Here is a 21,250-nt window from a genome sequence, read left to right on the forward strand (position 1 = left end):
GAAAGAGCAACAAAGAGTTTGGAGACGTGTAACGATATAGCAGCAGATTGAGGTTCATTTAATGAGATGCAATAGCCTGTTGAGGTGTCCACATACTTTTGCACATGTTTTGTAGTTTTCGGGCACACTACTGTAAACTTCTATATATTTGGTTGTCAACTTAGTGCTAAGGAGGAGTTTGCCGCTTGTCTGGAGTTTTTTAACATGTGTCAACCCAGCGCTGCGTGATCCTCACACTTTTAAAAACTCCCAAGAGAGAGATGTTGGAGGTGAAAGGTCAGTGGGCAGCATGTGTGTGTGTGTGTGTGTGTGTGTGTGTGTGTGTGCAGTCTCGGTAAGTAGCTGAAATGTTCAGACCGGGAACAACATACCACACACACACACACACACACACACACACACACTATGTCCACTCTTTGTCACCTTGTCTGTTATGTCACCATCACGGCCTCTTTGGACAAGAAAAGTCAGACTCTGGCTGGATGGTGATTTTGTGTTTTACTGTAAATATTCTCTGTAACAAAACTGTTAAAGATGATGAAAACTAAGGAATAAAACAGATGCTGAGTAATTTGGGAAGCGGAAGAAAGTTTAATGTAGCGTGTGTGTGTGTGTGTTGAGATGGCACTCGATGGACAGATGGTCTTTTGTGACTCCTGACACCTGCCAGCTGCTGCTCTGCTCCTCTTCACCTCTTTTTCTCCTCTTGCCCTCACCTCTCCATCTCTTTTCTCTTCTTCTCTTCCCCGTTTCTGCTCTGTTGGTCCTGCTTTTCTTTTCTTTTTGTCCTCTACTTTTATCTCCAAAAAAAGAACTTAAGATCAAATAGTTGAACCAGAAGAAAGGGAGGTGTGCTGTGTATAGGGCATCTGAGGATCAGTGAGTGTTGGCTGTGTTCAGGTGTTGCAGACACATTTGTATTCACATGTTCTAGTTTAAAACAGGATTTGTTGGACTGACAAAATAGAAATATTTATGTGTGTCCAATCCAAGCTATTCCCAAACGTATGTGGCTAAATCTTCAATGTTAAAAACTGTTTTTATGTCCTCATTAAGATGGTGTTTGCGTCAGCTAGAAATAGATGTTTCTTTTCCTTCAAAGTGGAACGACTTTGAAATGTTGGTCTGTTGCCGTTTTGTGGTGAGGAGAAGGGTTTTGCAAAAATGCTGAGGTTTGATCTGTTTTTGGGCATCATGACTCACTGACAGTCCGTTTTTTTCAAGTTTCTTCTGTCAACAACAATAATGCCACCAAAACAGCAGAGGGTTAACTGGCTGACAATGCTTAAAGCTTCTGCTTGCTCTGCACTCGCACAGTGAAAGAGCTTGTAGAGATATGAACGTTTGTGTTGTAGTCATGGCTTCACTTTAAAAACTGTCAGTATTAGAGGTAGCACATCTGCAACATACTCACATAATTAGATATCCTGCTTAATATCTCATTAAAGGTGCGTGACCTACCTAGTGCCCAATTTCATACAGGATCTACTCCTGCCTGCAACCCCCTAAAAGACAAGCATAGACAATCGATGGATGAATGGATTTAAAAAGACAAAAAAATCTAAACTACTGACTAGCAGGTCATAAATCTTCCTGCACAATTCCAATGGTGGATTTTTTTAACCAACAGTACCAGAGGCTTATTTTAAATGTCCATGTTTAGTGGTTATATCAAATTAAAAAAGGGAACAAAGCAGAACAAACACATCTGAATATAGCAAAAGTACAAGATGTTGTTCTGATAACAAAGTTGTTGTGCCCTCTGGAGCAGATTCTCTAGGTCAGTTGATTGGAAGACATTTGTTTAAACTGTGCTCATGCATTTGGACAGGGACACCACTTAAAACATTTCAGTGACAGAAAAGGAATAATTGTTTTTGTCTCAGTTTATTGCCAGCCAATTCATGTTATTTCCTACAGTTGTTTAAAGCAATGTGATTGTCTTTCTTCCTATATCACTTGTCTCAGTGATCTGCTGTTGGAAGACATGCTTGAAATGTAAAGAGAGGCACTACTTCTGATGTGTGATTGTTTCCCCGCTGGGTGACACGTGGGTTTAAAAAAGTCTGAGTGAATTCCAGACTAGCTCACAGAGCCTGAGAAAACAATCGTGTCTGCCTGACCGTCACTCTCTCCTCTACACCTCTGTGTGGGATGTTCGGTCACAAAGGACAGCTGGCCGGCTTAGCCTGGATGTATATCTGCGTATGTGGAGGTATCTGAGGTTTGTGTGTGTGTGATCCTGAAGGGTCAGAGGTCAAGCTGTGGTTCACAGAGAGCCACGCTGTTCTCCTCCCTACAGGAAGGGAGGGCACTGTCCATATGCTGTCTTCACTCACACACAAGTACAGATTCACACGCTCACACATCATACACACTGGTACAGTTGCAGAGTGCAACAGGTAGTAACACTTTACAAACCTAACAAAACACACACTCCGTACGTTTGCATGCACAGTTAAGTAGAGCTACAGTTATAGCTCGATCAGACCATTTGATTGGACTTCTGTCCTAATCCCAGTACACAACCACCAGGAGAGAAACCATTTATTAGCTGGAAGTATGTCCGATATGTCCCCTTTCAGCTAGTTTCTATCAGACTTTCTTCTGGTTGACCTTGCCAAATAGTAAACTGGCAAACTGGTTGTATGTCGAACAGTAAAAACATGGACAGCTCTGTATATTTCGTACACACTCTACTCTTAACTTTTGGAACAAATAAAATGTGCGCTTTCCCTCTAGCTTGGTGATAACTGAAGGCAGATGACAACACAACATCTGCATACATGCATTTTGACTTCCGGGTCAAAGCCTGGCGTGGGAACTGTGGAGCATGCGCAGAACGCCTGGGCCGGCGTGGGTCCAATTGAGGTGCATGCATGCAAGTGTAATGAGAGCCCCAAACACATTGTCGAGTTTTGTTTGTCCGACTTTGAAAGATTTGACTTTTCAGTTTGATTAACATGCTTATATGCATTTTAAAAGTTCAGTTTTAGTCAGACTTGCACGATAAATTGACTTTTTTCTCACTGCATGTCAACATACTGACTGACACAGATTAAATTCTACTTATTCTCACACATGTAATCCCACTGACAACAAATAATGTACGATTGAACACATTTAAATGCAAACAACACATGCACAGATGCCAGGTCACAATAAAAAAATGGCCTCCAGTCCACATTAAGTCTGCGTATTTCACACTAGAAAACTGAGCTTTAAAGGTGCCCTGTGTATGTTTTGACCACTAGGAGTGCTGTGGAGAAAGGTCATAAGTAGGTCCACTTTTTGTTTCAACAAACTCACATATTATTTATGTGAATTAAATTTGAGGCTATTGCTGTAATAGATAGCTGGTTGCTCTGACTCACACAGACTTAAATGTTATCATTTGTACTGATAAAGAAGATTGCAAACAAGATCATTCACCAGGACACTAACTAGGATATTACAACATTCAAACAAATGTCTTTCTATTGCAGAGGAAAGGCATTCCTTAAAACTTGATGTGTTTTCAGAAAACAGAATGCAACTTTATTTTGTTAAGATGAAGTTAAAGGACATTTTTTTGTTGTTGAAAAAATATTACAGAACACCATGAAAGAGAGGAATGCCGGAGCAGATGAAGCTCAAAGACCTTTAAAATTAAACCAAAATATTTGCAGTTCTTGTGACATTGTGACCTCAATATGGGTCAAGAATCTTTTGGTTTTTTTGGGGAGGCTTTTCTTGCCTTTATTGAGCTAGTACAGTGGACAGTGTCAGAAATGGGGAGGTAATGACATGCGTGAAATAAACCACAGGTCTGACTCAAACCCGGGCCATCCACCTGGAGTACAACACTTTCTGTACATAGGGCTGTGAACCAACTGCTAGGTCCCCGTCACCCCAGAATATTTTTTATTGTCGCCACATCACACAGCACAGACCTGTATTATACCTGTCATGGTAACAACTACATGTTTGTAAAACAACAATTGTAGATCAGGAATCACTGCTTATTTGTCATTGTGTTCCCCTCCTGACAGACACATGTGACTTACTTAAATTACGAGTTCATAAAGAAAACAAGTGATACCATGGGGCAGATCTTAAAATTTGACAGCACTTTTTTTTTTAGTAGGAAAGAAAACATCAGTCTATGTGTTTCAGTGTGATAATGACTAGACACAGGGTTTTTTTATGTTTCAAATGCTTCAACTCTGACTCTGGCAGACCTGTTTAGGACAACAGTGTGAAAGTTTGAGACCCTGCTGTGAAATGAAGACAACCCTCTTCAACCTTCTGTCTCTCTTTTGTCTCCCCTCCCCTCAAATACAAACACTTTCTCTTTTAAAACACACTGCCTGACACAAGTTTGGCCTTCCCTTTTGCTGATTAAATACTTCTATTTTTTCCAGATTGCTTTATTTTTCTCTGACTGAAGGAACAAGTATGTCCAAAGTCTGCACAGCCAGTGGACAGCTGCATACAGCTGTGCCCTCACAGTGTTGGACAACAACTTTTAAAATCTTTATAGGCAATAGATACAGACACACACACACACTCTAACATACTAGGGAGGGCAAAGTTTAACATTTATTGTTCCTTCACACACAGAGTAAAACTATAGACAGCTGTGTTCACACGCACGTACCTTGTTACCAACACTGAGGAGGCTCTGAGCTGATGACAAGATGTTTAAGAGGTGTTCAGAGGAACAGACACTACTCTGCGTGTAGCATTGAAAATGAGGCATATTTGTTTTCTTCTTGCTCAATATACGAGCAATATACAAGACGACTATGAGTGCCTGACATTGTCAAAAGTAAACAAGTTTAATAACTAAATAACACACTTGTGCTGACTCATATGGAAGGTATGTTTAGTGGTCAGTTAACAATAATAGTCTGATACAAAAAATAATATATTTCAACATATGAGGTAGTGTCCAAATGATCTAGTTCTACAACAACTGTTTATGATGCTGTATAATCTGGTACCACTATATCAGCGTTTAGTGGTCATAAAATCCCATTACACTTCACTTTACAGTCAGTGATTGTGACAATGGATATAATATACTGTATTTGTACCATTGACTGTCACATAGCTCTTGTTTGACCTGATTAAAGAATATTGAACATGATAAACCAACTTTGAGAACACAACATCATTAGCTTAGCAGTGCTGCTCTACTACATGTGCTGCAAGCGGTGCTGACAGTATTGTGAACTATGAGTGCACTCTGCTTGTCCAACATTAGATTAGATTAGATTAGATTCAACTTTATTGTCATTGTGCAGAGTACAAGTACAGAGACAACGAAATGTATTATGTGATGATACCCTTTCTAAATGGAGCCAGGTATAGTTTTCTGAAAAATGCTTTTTTTGTGTGGTGGCAAATCAGAAAACATATACACGAGTAATATGTGGCATGGAGCAATGGCAGCATGATATCATTCAACATCTAAAAAGACCTCCAAACACTTTTTGTGACAGAAAGCGTGACGACCATTTGGAAGTTTTTGGTGTATAAACAGCTGAGTTAGAGAAACAAGCAGAGATTATGGATTGGATTTAAAGATATGTCAAACTAAGGCATTTAGGACAACTGTGAGTTTTTCTCCTGGTCACAACATTTTTTTTAAGTGATGCCTGAGTTTTACAGGGATTTCTACTGTATGTAGTTACAGCGTGCAGATCATCATTCTTGGAGCTTAAGACACGATGGCACACACAAACAACTAAGAGTAACTAGTACTCACGCCCTGCACCTGGACCGACACTTTCTCAAGTCACAACAGGCAGGTGGGACACACACACACACACACACACACACACACACACACACACACACACACACACACTCCAGGGATGCTAAAACAAATGTTTACAGTTTACATTGGCCCTCTTGTTGTTGTTTACGTACTTTCAGTTGTATTGGTAATTGTCGTTGTTGGGAATGTAAATCTGGGGCTGCTAACATCAGCAATCACAGGTTCTGCATGCTAAATCAAAAACAACAGTTAAAGGCTTCCAGTCATGGATTATTTTACCCACCTGATCATTCCATAATCACAGGGGTGATGAGTGTCATGCTCAGTGATCATACAGCACAACACATACTTTTATTTAAACACTGGCGCCCCCTGATGGTCTATTGCTTGTATATCGCCCCAGGAAAATCTGAATTACAGAGTTACACACAAAGCTAACAGTCTGAAGAACTTCAAACCAATGAACACTTCCTGTACCACGACAAGATAATGATGTGGAGAAACTGCTTTCTGCGGTTAAAAAGCACAAACGGTCTATCCTTCATCTTACATCCCAAATTAACTGAGAAGGCTTGAGATCCGATAGCGAGCATTTTGACTTGTCACAAAAGGAAAAGCAGTAAGTGTTACTATTATGAAATATATTTTTGTCCTGTCATTGTCTTAGAAAACCTTGACTGTAAGCATGTGAGCACAGTTCCAGGACCCGGACACCAAACCAGCTATCTATTGAAATAAAACATTACAAATGGTTTAATTTTTTGCCTGTGAGATTGTTCATAATGTTTCTTTGTGATTCTGTCTCTCTAAATATTATCATTAATTATTAAGTCACACATTGACTACAAAAATAACCAAAATGATCAAGTCAATTGATTTGTCAATGTAATTAATGTTATTCCTAATTTCATACCCCACATTGATTTTGCACAAATAAGTGCTAGTGCTCACATTAAACATGTTATTTTAATATTTATTGTTATTAATAATAATTCATATAATTAACAAAGAACATATTTAAAAAGGTCTACTGTCCATATTTTAATTGTTTTAATCCAATATATTGACGGCACACACAAAAGAAACCCTGATTTCTCTGAATAAAAGAGTTCAGCAGCACCACACATCAACATCTCTCTGTAACAGGTTGAACAGAAACTGGAGATAAAAACGACCGTGATGGAAGAATTACACACGGGACTGTTTATAAGACAGCATTAGTTTGAGCTAGGAGGTGAACCTTTTGAAACTGGAGACTGAGAGCATGTTTCACCTCAGTGAAGTGGCAGGGGTGGATGAGTGCTGTTAACGTACAGAGATCGCCCTCTGCTGGGAGTCAGTGCATCCTTAAAACTGAAGAGCCTGGGTAAGGCGACACTGTCATGACTTTAGCTTAGATTATGAGGCTGTGAAGTCGAGGGTTTAAGAAGGTAGACGACAGAAACAAACACAAATTTCATCCATGTGCTTTATTATTATTTACATTACATTGTGAAAGGTAAGTCTAAAAGTAACTGATGTTGCTGTTGTGTTTGAATGGAACTGATACATATGGTCTGGGGATCATTTTCAGTAATTAGTTTTTAGTTATTGTAGATATGCTACATGTTGTGGAATGTTTGTGTAGTGTGAATATACATAATATGAATGTGTAACATGTATTGTCACAATGTAAACTGCAGACCCCAGGAAGAAATAGATTTGAGCTACGCTGAAGCTAACGGGGATCCAAATAAACAAACCAACAAAGAAAAAGACACAACCAACTCAAAGGCCTAAACTGAAGCTCTGTGATCTAGAATTAGCTTTGTTACAATATTTACACAATGAAGCATTAATTCATTGGGGTTTTATTATCTCCAAAATAATACAAATAAACAAACTGGACTGTTCTAAATTTCAGTGGGCAGATGATTTGAGCCTCATTTGCAGTGACCAATGCCTTCTGAATTCTCTAGTCTTTTTCAGATAGTCTAAAAACAGGATACAATATAAGACTTTTTCAGTAATATTTATTTGTTTGCTAATCTAATCTCAAATCAGTGAGGTGCCTTGTGACAGACCTCCCTGACGGCCTCCTGCAGTCTTTTAACGGACTCCATCACCATCTGGAAGCTTTCATGGAAGCTGCCGTTACCTTCCTTCACCCAGGCCGCCTGGAGCTCTCTGACCCACATCAAGACCCCGTCCAGCTGCTTCTGCACCTCCTTCTGCTCCTCCAGCTCTGCCAGCAGGGCCTGTCTGGCACAGACCTCTGCTTCGTAGGCGCTGTGGAGGTCAGCAAGGTTTGACTCCAGCCTCAGCACCTCCTGGAAGCAGCATAAGCAAAGTCAAATCACAGATTAAATAGTTCCCATCTTGTTAATAACTATACATGCAGATTCTGAGTTGGAAGTAAAACATACATGGAAAGGAAACATTCAAGTTATTAGAAGTGTATGAAAAACTATCTCTTGACTTTATTTCCATACGTAGGTCATGCTCAGGGTATGTCAACAGTGCCTTTGATTAGAGTTGTATCTGAAAATGCTCTAACACAGTATTCAAATCTCACAGTTCTGAATGAAATGACAAGTGAGTGTAAGATATGAATCTGTGGTGAGAGCCGTCGAGTCTGTAGTAACAGACACTTTGAGTCCACAACAAAATGATTTGATTTTTTCTGAGCTTTAAAAAAAAAGTATAAACTTCAGAGATTGTAATGAATTGACAACTTTTAATTTCATTTTTGTTTATGTGGCTGTTCTACCTCCTAAAGGAGACATACTAGTTTGGTGAAGTAAATTCACTTAGCTGGTCATCATTCTCGCCCTATATGTTGGGTGAAATAAAGTTACATGAAATGTATTTTTATTGAACAAAAAGTGGATTAGATATCATCAGGTAGTCTGGCAAGAAGAGAGAGTGCTCGAACCCCTCCCACCTGTGTAGCAAAACATCACAGCTGTGCCTACAATGGTGCTCATTGAGTTGTTGACATTTTTCATATAGAAACAACTTTCTATACAGTCTACAATCAAAGATAAACATTATTAAATTACAGCTCAAATATTCACCAAGTGGCTCCATATCAACCATTGGTAAACACTACCTCAGGCTTAGTTTGATAAAAGTCCTTGTTGTTGGGCTCTTTGATGTGTCATAACATAACAGAGACAATGTTTAACCTTTAAACTCTCTTAAAGTATTTCTCACTCTGTCTTTGAGAAACTGTAAACACTGTCCAGATCACGGACTGCAGCTTGCATCATTTATAAACACATGAAACATTCACAGTGTGTAGAAACCCTCGTAAAGAGCTCCTCCTGCACCCACCTGTATGTGTTGGGGGTAGTTCTTGTGGGACTGGTCCTCGGACAGCAGGACATTTGGCGGCACGGAGAAGCATCGGTCGAGCAGCAGTGTTTCCATCCTCTTCGACAGCTGCTTGAACCTTTCATCGAGAAACTGCTGCAGTTTCCGGCTGCACTCTCTGGCCCGGGACCGAAGCAGTTCCTCGGACCCGTCCGGCTTGTCTCTGCTGAGCTGCCTCACACACACCTTTTCCACAACAGGTAAAATGTCGTACAGACAATCCTGGAAGGCGCTGTATACTCGTAACATACATGTCTGCGGAGTGAAGCCGAAAAACTGCGTCTCGTACAGTTTTAAAGTCGACGGATAGGGGCTGTCCGACTCTTTATCTGTGCTGGTATCCATTTCAGTTTCTTCACGGTTTTCCCGCGCCATTGTCAAATCGTGACGTCAGGTTCTTCTTCTTTAAGGTTTTTTTTATCGCGGTTCGAAACCAGCTTGAATGCGCATTACCGCCATCTACCGGACTGGAGTGTGGAGCAGCACAGTCTATGAGCAGCACATTGGCAGAAAAAGGGACAAAAAAATAATGATTTCAATTAATCATTTTTCGTTCAAATATAATAATTAAACGTTGTTTTGTTTCCTTTGTGTTCTATAGTGAAAATAGTTTAAATAGTTTATAGTTAATTGAACTCTAACAGGAAGCAATGACTATAAGAGTTGCAGATATATATATATATAGCTCTGTATATATATATATTTATTTCTCGTTTACTGCATATAGTTCTGTTTACATCTGGTCACTACTGCACATAGTTATGGTTACATCTGTTTACATCTGTTAGTCCGATCACTGTCCACTTATATCTACTCCTTTATATTTTGTATTTTTAAGTTAAGTTTAAGCTTTAAGTTGTATTTAAATTGACATTTTATATTTAGGTTCAAATGTTTCGTGTACTTACACTGTTGTTGATTTACTGCTCTTTGAATTGCCCCCCGGGGACAATTAAAGTTTTTTGAATTGAATTGAATTGAGATATACATTTAGTTGCAACTTTTATGTTGATTTTTTAAAAACATTTACCTTCCTTATTTTCAAATATATGTGGCTACCTCAACTTATCTTAAATTATTTTTAGGTCTAATGAAAACAGATAGGATTTCAAACATTTTCATGAAAAAATATTGATTTAAAAAATGTCGAAAATTTTCCAGAAAAAAAATTGACTACATAAATGTCGAAAGTTTTCATGAAACATTTTTGAATTAAAAAATGTCGAAAAAATGTTTTCATGAAAAAAAAGATGGACTTCCAAATGCTGAAAAGTTTCATGAAAAAAAAATCTTCAAAAATGGTGTGCCTTAGGGAACAAAATACCATGCGATTAAAAATAATTAATGCATTAATTTCAGACCTTAATTAATCGTCATTAACAGTTTTTTTGCAGAAAGCCTAGTTAAGCCTGTAAATTTCTCCGTTGTGGGATAAATAAAGGATTATCTTAGCTTATCTTATCTTATTTCTGGAATGTTTTTGCAATTGTTGTATAAGTTATTATTTTTTAGTGTTCAATGAATCACTTAATCTTTATTTGTATATCGCCAATTCATAACAAATGTTTCTCGAGATACTTTAAACCAAAAAGCAGCACTTTGTTAGTTAATATTGCAAAAAAGCAGGTAAAAGACCTGACTTTATATGTTAGAAAATAGCAAGTACAAACCTAGATAGATAGATAGATACTTTATTGATCCCGAGGGAAATTCAAAGCATTCAGTAGCAGGTTACAAGACGTACATGACATGAAACATTTGTTACAAATTAAACCGCAAAACAGCCCCCCCCCCCCCATACATATATATTAACCCGAATTTTTTAATTTAAAGAATACCCCTAGATGAATCAAACTTAAACTGTGCAATTAAAAATAGACTTATACAAGAAATGTACATAACCCGTGCAGGGATAAAAATATATGTGTAATTTAAAGCAAGAACCTAAAAACAGTTGAGCGAAAAAATTAATCTGAAAGAAAAATAAAATAAAAAAAAGTGTTGACCTTCTGAAGTTGTGAACCTGTTAGAATATCTACAATTAAAAAATGATCTACACTGTAATTGCACGGATATTGTCTGTAAGTGGTTTTGGGAAATTATTGTAAACTCTTGTAGGCTAATTTAAAAAAAAAGTTTATTTGTGACGTAGGTTACGACCACGCCCCCTTATCTGAACGAAAGGGACATGCGCACACGCTCACTTCCTGCACAGCTTCGGGCTCTTTTAGGTCTGTCTGTCTGTCTGTGTTGATAGCGGCTTCAGCTTCCACACGTGTAGTCCTTCCTATGTGAATCTCTCTCTCTCTCTTAGGCTCGTTTATTAGCTCGTCCCGCTCCGTCAGAAAAGGTAAAGTACCGTCGAGGACGAGTTTGATCTTTTAACAACTGCGCAGTCGCTTTGCTCATCGGGGTTCAGAGGTTACGGCTAGAAGTTTAGCCGGGTGTTAGCATGGTGATGTTAGCTTGCTGATGCGTCTACTTTTTTTTTTTTGTTGTGGTGATGCTAACGTTAGCCGAGGTGTTTTAACAGTTTTTAAGTGTGACAAATGCACTTGATCACACGCGTGTTTCTTTCTATAAACCTGATGTGAGCAGTGTGTTTTGTGTCGTCCTCTCTCCAGGTGTTAAGCCATAGAAACCGACAACCATGGGGGCTTATCTGTCGCAACCTAACACAACCAAGACCTCTTCCGATGGCGGCAACAGCAGCATGGGCTTTGGTTTCTCTGCCATGCAGGGCTGGCGCGTCTCCATGGAGGTGAGGGAGACAAACATGATGCAGCTCTGTTTCATGGACACATCTGAGGACAAATGTACATCGAGTTGGCGGGAGAAACGATGCGTGGCGTTTCTCTGAACACATTTGTCTGCATGGTGTGGTGTTGAAGTCTTTCTAGAGTACACTTAAAAGAGTTTGTCGCATTTTACAAACTAGATTCTCTCCGGCCATCAATTTAAGGGATTGGAGTAAAGTCACTAATACAATCAGTGTTTCCAACATGCTACATTACATCCAATCCTCAACAACTTCAATGAACATGTGTTTAATGCTTGCTGTCTGTGGTAATGTACCATGAGAACATCAAACACAAGGCCCCTAGCTGTAACCAACATTCAACAGAACAGCACAAGTATTTGTCTTTAAAGGCTTACGTGCCAGTAATTCAATGAAAAGATATGTGTGGACATATCAACATTACTCGACACTACATGGAGATTACCACGTTTATATTTTTTTGTACTCGTATAGAAGTAGTGGGTGCTTTGATTTGTACCAGTTTGCCCAGTGCTGTATTGTCTGTAATGTTTATTTCTGTTTATTGTGTCACAGGATGCTCACAACTGTATCCCAGACTTTGATGAGGATACAGCCATGTTTGCCGTGTATGATGGACATGGAGGTAAAACACTTGAATAGTGCAGTTCTCTCTGTATGCCGCTTTGCAGTTTTTACCACCAACTCAGTCGGTAGCGTTTTATATTGTCACTGTGTAACAGAAAAACCACATTGTCTCCAAAAATATATTGCTGTTTGTCACCAATGCACCTTTTTTTTGTGTCACACGTTTTGGACGTGGAGAACACCTTTATTTTGTGTTGCCCCTCTTCTATTTTGTAACACACCCCGCAAAGTACTGTGCTTCTATACAAACGCCTAACCTGAGATTTAACATTTCCTGCTGATCCCTGTTTAGGCGAGGAGGTGGCTCTGTACTGTTCAAAGTACCTTCCCATCATCATCAAGGAGCAGAAGACCTACAAAGACGGCAAACTGCAAAAGGTGATGCAGCTGTAGGAGCCACAACGTGACTTGTTTGTTGGAGCAGTGATGTTTATGATCCAGAGGTTTCCTGCTGGACTGTGATTTAGTAAACAAGCAGCTGGGCTCCTTTTTTGTGTCTGTTGTTTCTAGGCCCTAGAGGATGCTTTCTTGGCCATCGACAGCAGAATGACCACAGAGGACGTCATCAAGGAGCTGGTCCAGATCGCTGGACGGCCAATTGAAGAACCACCGGTTGAGAAAGTGGCAGAGGAGGATGATTGTGAGGACACCAAAAAGTCTCAACACTATTCATATAGTTATGTTTTGTACTTGTGCATTGTTAGGAGCATCTAACGTAGCTCATTAATTCTGAAAGGTAAAGGAGAGTTAATGTCCATCAAAATGCATTTAAACAGGTCAAAGTAAATAAGACCATAACTGACATTGAATGAAACGGTAGGGTTAACGTAAACTATGCACGATAAGGTCCATGCAAGTTCATCACTAGTAGTATTAGACAATAATAACAACTTCTAAATGATGCCGTGTTACCTTTTCAGTGGAGACGGAGGAGGCAGCTCTTCTCCATGAGGAAGCCACCATGACCATAGAAGAGCTGCTGGTTCGCTACGGACAGAACCTGCATGCTGTCAAGCACGCTGCTGCCATCAGGTAGTTGAACAATGCTTTGTTTTGACTTTTCACACAAGGACTACTTGAACTAATGTTTAAGTTCAGTGAGGTTTGATGTGTAGGCCCTTCAATAAGGCTTCCTTTCGAAATGAGAATATAACACCTCCTTTAATTTTTTTGTTCCCAGTGCTGCTGCTAAGAAAGCCTCCGCCTCAGGAGCAGAGGGCTCAGGAGACACTGATGAAGGTGGGAAAGTTCAGAAGAAGGAGGGGCTAAATGGAGAGGTGGAGGAGGAGAGCAATGGGAAGGGGAAGGAAGCCGGAGGAGCAGCATGCGGGTCTAAGCTGAGGGCCTGTCGGAGAGCAGGAGGTGAGTGAAGTGCCTCGAGGACAGAGCCTCTCAGGAGACTTTATCAAGGACAGTTTTGTAAAAGATGACTGTACAAAATGTTTTACTTGAAAAGTCACTTAAATATTGAAGTGAATATCACTTTATTCCTTCAACACAAACACGTTAAACCATGTCTCTTCCACAGCAGCTGCCTGTGGAGGGTCAGGAAGCCCAAATGGAGAAGAAAAAGCGGGTAAGGCCGAAGGAGATGCAGGTCCCTCTTGCTCCTCTTTGTCCTCAAAGACCGCAGGGGACTCAAAGTCCAGGTTCTTCGATGACAGCGAGGAGTCTGAGGGAGAAGAGGAGGGCAGTGACGAAGAAGACGGCAGTGAAGAAGAGGAGGAAGGCGACAGCAGTGAGCTGGAGGAGGAGGAGGATACAGGAGAGGAAGACTCTGAAGATGAAGAGGAAGAGGAGGAGGAGGAAATGTGTCTACCTGGAATGGATGGCAAAGAGGAGGTGTGTGCAAAGGAGGTGTCTTAACTGAAACTGTTCTAATGCACATGATACGTTATAACATCCCTAATCTTTGGAAAAAAACATCCACAACTTAATTAACCCCTTTAGGTGTCAAATCAAAAGCAAATGTCCTGAAGGGGGAGCTGAGAGAATTATTTTTACAAGATACTTTTTAACTATTCGCCTCCCATTGTAATCTAACTTGGTATAGATGAATAGTGTTGTGTAGAATGGCCTAAAACAGGAATATGGTGTCTCTACATTTTGAGTTACCATGAATTTACTTGTATTATTTTTTTCTCTCAAGTTTCTTAATCATTTAGTTTATTTCACTCCCGGGGTTAGCACACATTTTGAGAGAATAGCACACACAAAAAATCTGATCGTTTGTCTTTTATGCTGGGGTTTATGTCAGCTCTTTTGTCTTTGTGCATTCACAGCCCGGCTCGGACAGCGGCACCACAGCTGTGGTGGCTCTCATCCGAGGAAAACAGCTGATCGTGGCCAATGCTGGAGACTCTCGCTGCGTGGTGTCTGAGCGAGGTAGGTCCAAACCATTCGTCCACCTTTTTAACCCTGATAGAAGTGTTGATCTGTAAAAATGAGAGAACAAATAACTAATATTAATCTCAGGAACCTGAGACAAAGAGTATGTCTTAGAGTTTGGTTAGCTGTACTGTCTCTGTTAACAAGCTTATGATCAATGAGTGTGATTTCACACAAAGCCACTTTATAGACCTTATCAACAGGCAGATTATGAAACAACTTTATGTCTTGGAAAAGACCGAGGGAGTTACATTATTGGACATGAGCCAATTTCATTTAAGGAAGGTTTAAAACTTCTTTATGATTAGCACACATGAGCCAATGATGATTTACTCCAAGGGCAAGAAGTAGTGGATGATCTGCTCGTGTTCTCCACCGCTCGCGTTCGTGATGCGAGCGGTGTCTGGATGCTCTTCAGGTGATCATGAGAGGGAGAGATGGCTTCTGTTAGGTTCCTCTTCTGTTACAAAAAACTGAGGTTCAAAGTCTCCTGTAGATCATGGATTTACTGATCCCGTTGTTTTGGTACACTGTTGTGATAACAGAATCTGTAGTGTCACTTTCTAAAACAGGATTTGTGTTGTTTGGATTGTGTAACATACTTTGTCCGGATCCCTTTTTAAAATTAAAGTCAATATTTCAGTAAAACAAGAATTAGACCATTCTTCACTGTGTTACCATGTGTGACAGAAATTAATCACATGCTCTGTCATGTTAAAATTTTCCAAATTGTTTGCCATTATTATTATTATTATTAAGCGTATCAACAAAACTAAAGTCAATCCAGTAATGTCATACAGAGCCTCATATGAGCTACACATACTGTATGCTTCAGCTTTGGAGATTCTGCGGTCGACAGAAGAACTCTGAAATGCAAAAAGTTTGTAAGTGTATTAAAATTATTACATTTGTCATTAACGGAAAAGGTTCCAGATAAACAATTTTAAAAAGACACAAAAGAGTACACAAACTAGATCATAATTATCAAGCGTGCAGTAAATACACAAAATGGTGAAAAGATTATCAGAATGGTGGAAAATAAATGTTTTGGTGCTGAAAATGTTGTGGGAGATCTCCTTCGTACCTGAAACCAACTTTTAGATCAATCAACTATTGAACTATTTAAGAGCATCGATCAACATGTATGGTGTGTTTGCGTGTGTAGGCAAAGCTGTGGACATGTCATACGACCACAAACCAGAGGATGAGGTGGAACTTGCTCGCATCAAAAATGCTGGAGGGAAGGTAACCATGGACGGACGGGTCAACGGTGGACTGAATCTCTCCAGAGCTATCGGTATCTTTGATTTTCTGTGACTTTTAGTGAGTCTCAAGGCAGCTCTCAGTTAGCAGTCCTAAAACGTCTGCACACTTTTCTTGTCTGATCTATTAGCTGATTGAGTTATGTTTGTGACTCACAGGTGACCACTTTTATAAGAGGAACAAGGTTCTACCTCCAGAGGAGCAGATGATCTCTTCGATGCCAGATGTCAAAGTTTTAACACTTAACGAGGACCACGACTTCATGGTCATCGCCTGCGACGGCATCTGGTAAGTTTGAGCTGTTGCACTGGTAGTTTAACCGGAGTTATTGATCATTCATCATGATGTGTGAACATTTCTTTGCATTTCTTTTAGTGGAAAGGATCAAAAATTCTGCGGTCCAGATCAGATCACAGATTTTTGTCATGGATCGAATCGTTTTATCTGATTGAAATACATTATTTTTTGACTCCTTGGCTAGACGACTGAAACTACGCATGTTGCCATCACTGCACTCTTAATAATGTATCACATCCTCTATATTTTACCTTAAGCTAAACACGTTGATACAATTCCGATTATAATAATAATCATAATAGGAATGGTTAGATAAACCTGAACTCCCTCTTTATTTAGAAATCCTTTAAAGTCTGATACGACTGTAATAAAAAAAAACGAATCATTTAAAACCAGTATTTGTTACCCTCCTTTTAGAGACATCAAGTTAACTAACACTAAATAGTATTCATCAATCCTTTGGTGAATAACAAGTTTGATGTCATCTACAGAAGTCTTATTTTAAAATCTTTTTTTTGTATGAGCTTTGATGATGTTGAACACGTAGCACACACACACACTGTTCAGGGGGATGTGTGGTTGTTTTGACGGGCACACACGTTTAGGAGCAATATCTTCAGTTTATGGAATGCGGGGGATGATCCCAATGGACCACGCCTGATCTGTTTCACCACTTAAGTTTTATACAGCTGACTATTTATTACGAAAGAATGCACATTAAGGTTGTTCTTTCAGATTTTTGCTATGCTATGTTGATGAACCCTGTTTCTCTGATGTGTGCAGGAATGTGTTAAGCAGTCAGGAGGTGGTGGACTTCATCAGTGAGAGGATCAAACCAGACCAGACTGGCAAAGTCCGAGCCCTCTCATCAATCGTGGAAGAGGTGAGAGAGAGAGAACCTGATAGACACTTGATACTTGGACACAGTCAGTCAAAATGTTAGTTTGCAAATTGTGAGCTCAGAAATCAATATTGCATGAAAGACACCTTTCTTAAAAAAAATAAATAAAAAAAAATCAGTGTGGTACAAATAAGCTGTTGAAAATGAAAATGTATATACTTAAACCTGGAGACTTTCATGTCTGCTGTCTTTATGGCGATCATCTCAACCACAATATTGAATGTCATTCACAGGTTGAGCTCCTTAACTACATCACAGTATTGGTACTACCCTTAAAGCCTCATGTAATATTCCTTAGTATTTGATATACAATGGCCATGTCTGGTTTGCAGGAAGATATTTTCAGAAAACAAAAACCCTTTTCACACATACGGAAATCTCCTGAAAAACTCTGGAGATTTGGCTACCCGGAGGCACTTTGTATGAACACGAACAGCCAAATTTTTCGACCGGACTTTACTCGGAGTTTATCCGGCCAGACCCCTAGTATTTTATCCGCAGAAAGTCCGAGTGAGCTGATGTGAGAAGCAGCATATACTCCGGAGGATTCACCTCGAGCCAATGGGACCCGAGTGACGTTTCTATACTTTTACTGCAGCACAGTGCATGAAGTGTCTACACGCATCCACTATGATCTCCGTGCACGTAATTAAACGGCTGCGTTATGTTTTCTGTTCGTCAGTATGTTGTTCTCCTCTCTTTTGTGGATGTTGTCATTCCATTGGATTACACATAGCATTGATATAAAGGCAAATATTCTCATTATAGTGTTCTGTAGCGGACTCTGTTGCTTCGGCCGCTACTTCCGCGTTGTTTATTTACATCACGTCTTACCTCAGGAAATCCCCCCCCCCCCCTCCCCTCCCCTCTGACAGGGATAGTCCCCCGCTATGAGGAGCATATGTGAACTGTTGGTCGGGACAATCTCCGGAGAAGTCCTGAAATTATCTAGATATTATCCGGAGCTATACAGTAGTACAGACTGTTTTGTCAATAAGATTGTTGATTTTCCTCCAGAAACATTTTTGTTGTTGTTGGTGGTACAGTGTACTTTTATACTGTTGTGAATATTTTGTTTTAGTTTGACTTTAATGAAACGTTTGATAAGAGTGTCAAGAAATCCTCAGACGACTGATTTTAGATATTTTGTTACTAGACATTGAGCCTTAAAGACAAAAAAAAGACTTGATTTGTAGTTTTATTTGATTCTGTGTTTTTAACTTGAAGGCACAATGTGTCCTCTGGCTGAACTCAGTGCCACCAATGGAGACGCAAACCAACAGTGATTTACACAATTAAACATGATTTCAAATGTCTTTATACTTAAAATATTTAAAAAAGAAAATGCTGTTTTGTGAAAGATATCCATCAGTTACTGTTGTCATCATGCATCTAGCGGTTAGCCTTAGTTGACTCCACAAAATGTATAAAAGTAAGACTAAAAAACTTTATACATCTATAATCCCCTGTCCTCCTGACAGCTGCTGGACCACTGTTTGGCTCCTGACACATCTGGAGACGGGACAGGATGTGACAACATGACCTGTGTCATCATCACGCTCCGGCCGCACCCCGCTCAGTCTGACGACAAGAAGAAGAGGAAGCAACCAGAGGAGGCAGATGGGAAGGAGCTGGGGGAGAATGGAAATGACTGCAAAAAGGCTAAAAGTGACTAAATGCAAAGAGAAACTGTCCGTGAGAGAGCAGCTGGTTCCTGGCTACCAATGATACACCAGAGACACATTCTTCTCAATTAAATCCTGGCCTCACAAAAAAACAAACATCTGACTCTAAAACGTAAAAGGCAAAATGCTATGAGTTCTAGTTCTTAAGTTTGGTGGAAGTAAGACCATCAGAGTAGTTATTGCCCTCTCATTCATGATGGATTCATACTTCAAGCTCCCCCAGTAGTTCCTTTAGTTTGCTCTTGCTGGAAAGAAACTGGACATGCTGTACTTCTTAAATTCAGAAGAGGCAGACTCACTGACATGCTGAATGGCATCGAATATTCGATGTGTATGAAGGAAGATGCTGGACAAACCATTCTGCAGACATTAGTGTGTATATCTAAACATTTTAGAGACCTCCCCCACCACCACCTTTTCAGACGTACGCTGCAATCTGTTAATGTTACATTTCCACATGACAGTTTTACCCCCCCCCCCTCTCCCCCGTTGAGGTTTGACGATGGCCACCATGACCTGCATGATATTGGCAGAATTGCTAAATTACATGCAGGTTTATTTCCATTCTGAAACATGCCTAAGTCTTCGTGTAGGTCCCTCATCGCAGAGATATTTTTGTGTCACATCAAAGTGCCGTAAAGTCCACAAATTACTTTTGAAGTCACTTTTTCACGTCCTCCCAAAATGTCTGCATACAAATGGACAATGCATTAAGATAAAAACAAACGATGGATTTAGACAATACTGGTGTCCTTTGAAGCCCAAACTGAAATCTAACATGGAGTGAGAATTGACTGTTAATCCAGCGTTGCATTGAATGTTTTGGTAACCTGTTTTCGGTTTCTCTCAGACCTCCCACCCTGAGTTTCTTTCACAGTTAAGACTTTCAGAACAACGTAAGGATTCTGGTTACTTGTCCAGTTCTTGATTCCTATTTCTCCCCTATTGACACCCGTTCACAAGTGAGGATACTTTTCAGCCTCTGGTCATCCAAGCTTTTAATTTCTGCTTTGTCTTGTCTTGATAAAAAAAAAATCTGTAAATTTCCAAACAGAAAAGAAGTGGGGTTTTTGAGCTTGCTCACTGAGTTGGAAACATGACAGCATGGAAACATGTAGTAAGAGGTGGTGTTGAAGTCCTGGACTAACTCTACAGTACAGCTTGAGTCCAGGACTTAAAGACGTCCTCCACCCTATTCACACTTCTGGTTTTTCCCCTATTTTTCATTGTAACACTTTTTTATTTTATTTTTATTTTTGCACAGTAAAAAAAATACACCAATAACAAATAAAATATACAGTGAAGGAAGAGGCAGAAAGCTCCGAGCTCGTCTGAAGCCTCCTCCTAAACGTTAAAGAATCACACAAAGGAAGAAACACATAACTAACATGAAATAACCTGTAGGTCATGGGTTTTTAGTCACGACTATTTCCGCTCAATAGTTTATTTTTCCATGTTGGCTGAGTACGTTTTCTTGCAGTTTTTATAGAAGTCCTTTTTGAGAGCACACTCTGATAACACCTTGATGATGTTGGAGTGTGGACGGGGAGCCAATGTTATTTTTGGAGTGGAAATACAATCTAAAGATCAGAGCACCGAAACAGCGTAACTTTGTAGAGGGTTTCTTTTCCTTTATTTACAGAAGCCTCGTTTAAACTACATTGTGTGACTGTAAGTTTGTTTCTATTGTACTATTTCGTCACCATGCCCTTTTTTCTGTAAATAGTTTTTCAATACTTGTAATTTGAACAAAAATAATCTTCTTTTTTTTTCCTTTGTATTTGTGAGTCAGTGTGACATTTGGGGTGCATACTCTTGACACCAGTATGTAAGTACGTACAAATACATTTTTTTAAATAATGAGACTTCTGGATTCCTGTGTGTTTCTTCAGCCGTTGTTTGTTTTTTAGAGGACTTTGTTTTTTAATACAGTTCATATTCGACGTGGTTTTCGTTTATTTTAAAAAGGTCAGAGTCCAAGAACTTCTTTAATCATCATTCATGAATGTAAACGGAGATGAGGCATTGGTTGAAACCAATAGTTTTGGTTTATTTTAAACATCATTGGCCTTATTCACAACTGTTCTTTGGATAAAATTTACTCTTGAGGATATATCAGAGGAATTTGATATTCAACAATGTTTTCTTATCTGGGATTTGTTCTTAGCTAAGAACATAATTTACAATCACGT

At 39.5% G+C, this 21,250-nt stretch overlaps 2 protein-coding genes across 2 annotated transcripts; one reads left to right on the forward strand and one right to left on the reverse strand.

Moving 5' to 3' along the window:
* Nucleotides 1-7,598: 7,598 nt before the first annotated feature.
* Nucleotides 7,599-9,524, reverse strand: mis12 (MIS12 kinetochore complex component). Its single transcript, XM_061040099.1, has 2 exons — nucleotides 9,080-9,524; nucleotides 7,599-8,073 (listed from the first exon to the last, which is right to left on the reverse strand). The coding sequence occupies exons 1-2, from the start codon at nucleotides 9,491-9,493 to the stop codon at nucleotides 7,804-7,806; spliced, it is 684 nt and encodes a 227-aa protein (XP_060896082.1). The 5' UTR covers nucleotides 9,494-9,524; the 3' UTR covers nucleotides 7,599-7,803.
* Nucleotides 9,525-11,308: 1,784 nt separating this feature from the next.
* Nucleotides 11,309-20,923, forward strand: ppm1g (protein phosphatase, Mg2+/Mn2+ dependent, 1G). The gene is made up of 13 exons (XM_061040110.1): nucleotides 11,309-11,468; nucleotides 11,743-11,879; nucleotides 12,453-12,522; nucleotides 12,817-12,902; nucleotides 13,035-13,164; nucleotides 13,445-13,556; nucleotides 13,705-13,886; nucleotides 14,053-14,366; nucleotides 14,807-14,909; nucleotides 16,078-16,209; nucleotides 16,334-16,463; nucleotides 17,256-17,355; nucleotides 18,855-20,923. Exons 2-13 carry the CDS (start codon nucleotides 11,769-11,771, stop codon nucleotides 19,047-19,049), a joined length of 1,665 nt encoding a protein of 554 aa, XP_060896093.1. The 5' UTR covers nucleotides 11,309-11,468; nucleotides 11,743-11,768; the 3' UTR covers nucleotides 19,050-20,923.
* The last annotated feature ends 327 nt before the right edge of the window (nucleotides 20,924-21,250 follow it).

Source organism: Labrus mixtus, chromosome 1, assembly GCF_963584025.1.
Source record: "Labrus mixtus chromosome 1, fLabMix1.1, whole genome shotgun sequence".
NCBI classification, from domain to species: Eukaryota; Metazoa; Chordata; class Actinopteri; order Labriformes; family Labridae; genus Labrus; species Labrus mixtus.

Excerpts from the sequence above, each read along its gene's own strand:
- mis12 (XM_061040099.1), bottom strand. The coding sequence starts at position 9,493 with ATGGCGCGGGAAAACCGTGAAGAAACTGAAATGGATACCAGCACAGAT. Across the intron at positions 8,074-9,079 it reads ACTACCCCCAACACATACAG|GAGGTGCTGAGGCTGGAGTC; the intron begins GTGGGTGCAGGA and ends TGCTGCTTCCAG.
- ppm1g (XM_061040110.1), top strand. The coding sequence starts at position 11,769 with ATGGGGGCTTATCTGTCGCAACCTAACACAACCAAGACCTCTTCCGAT. Across the intron at positions 16,210-16,333 it reads GAATCTCTCCAGAGCTATCG|GTGACCACTTTTATAAGAGG; the intron begins GTATCTTTGATT and ends TGTGACTCACAG. Across the intron at positions 16,464-17,255 it reads ATCGCCTGCGACGGCATCTG|GAATGTGTTAAGCAGTCAGG; the intron begins GTAAGTTTGAGC and ends TGATGTGTGCAG.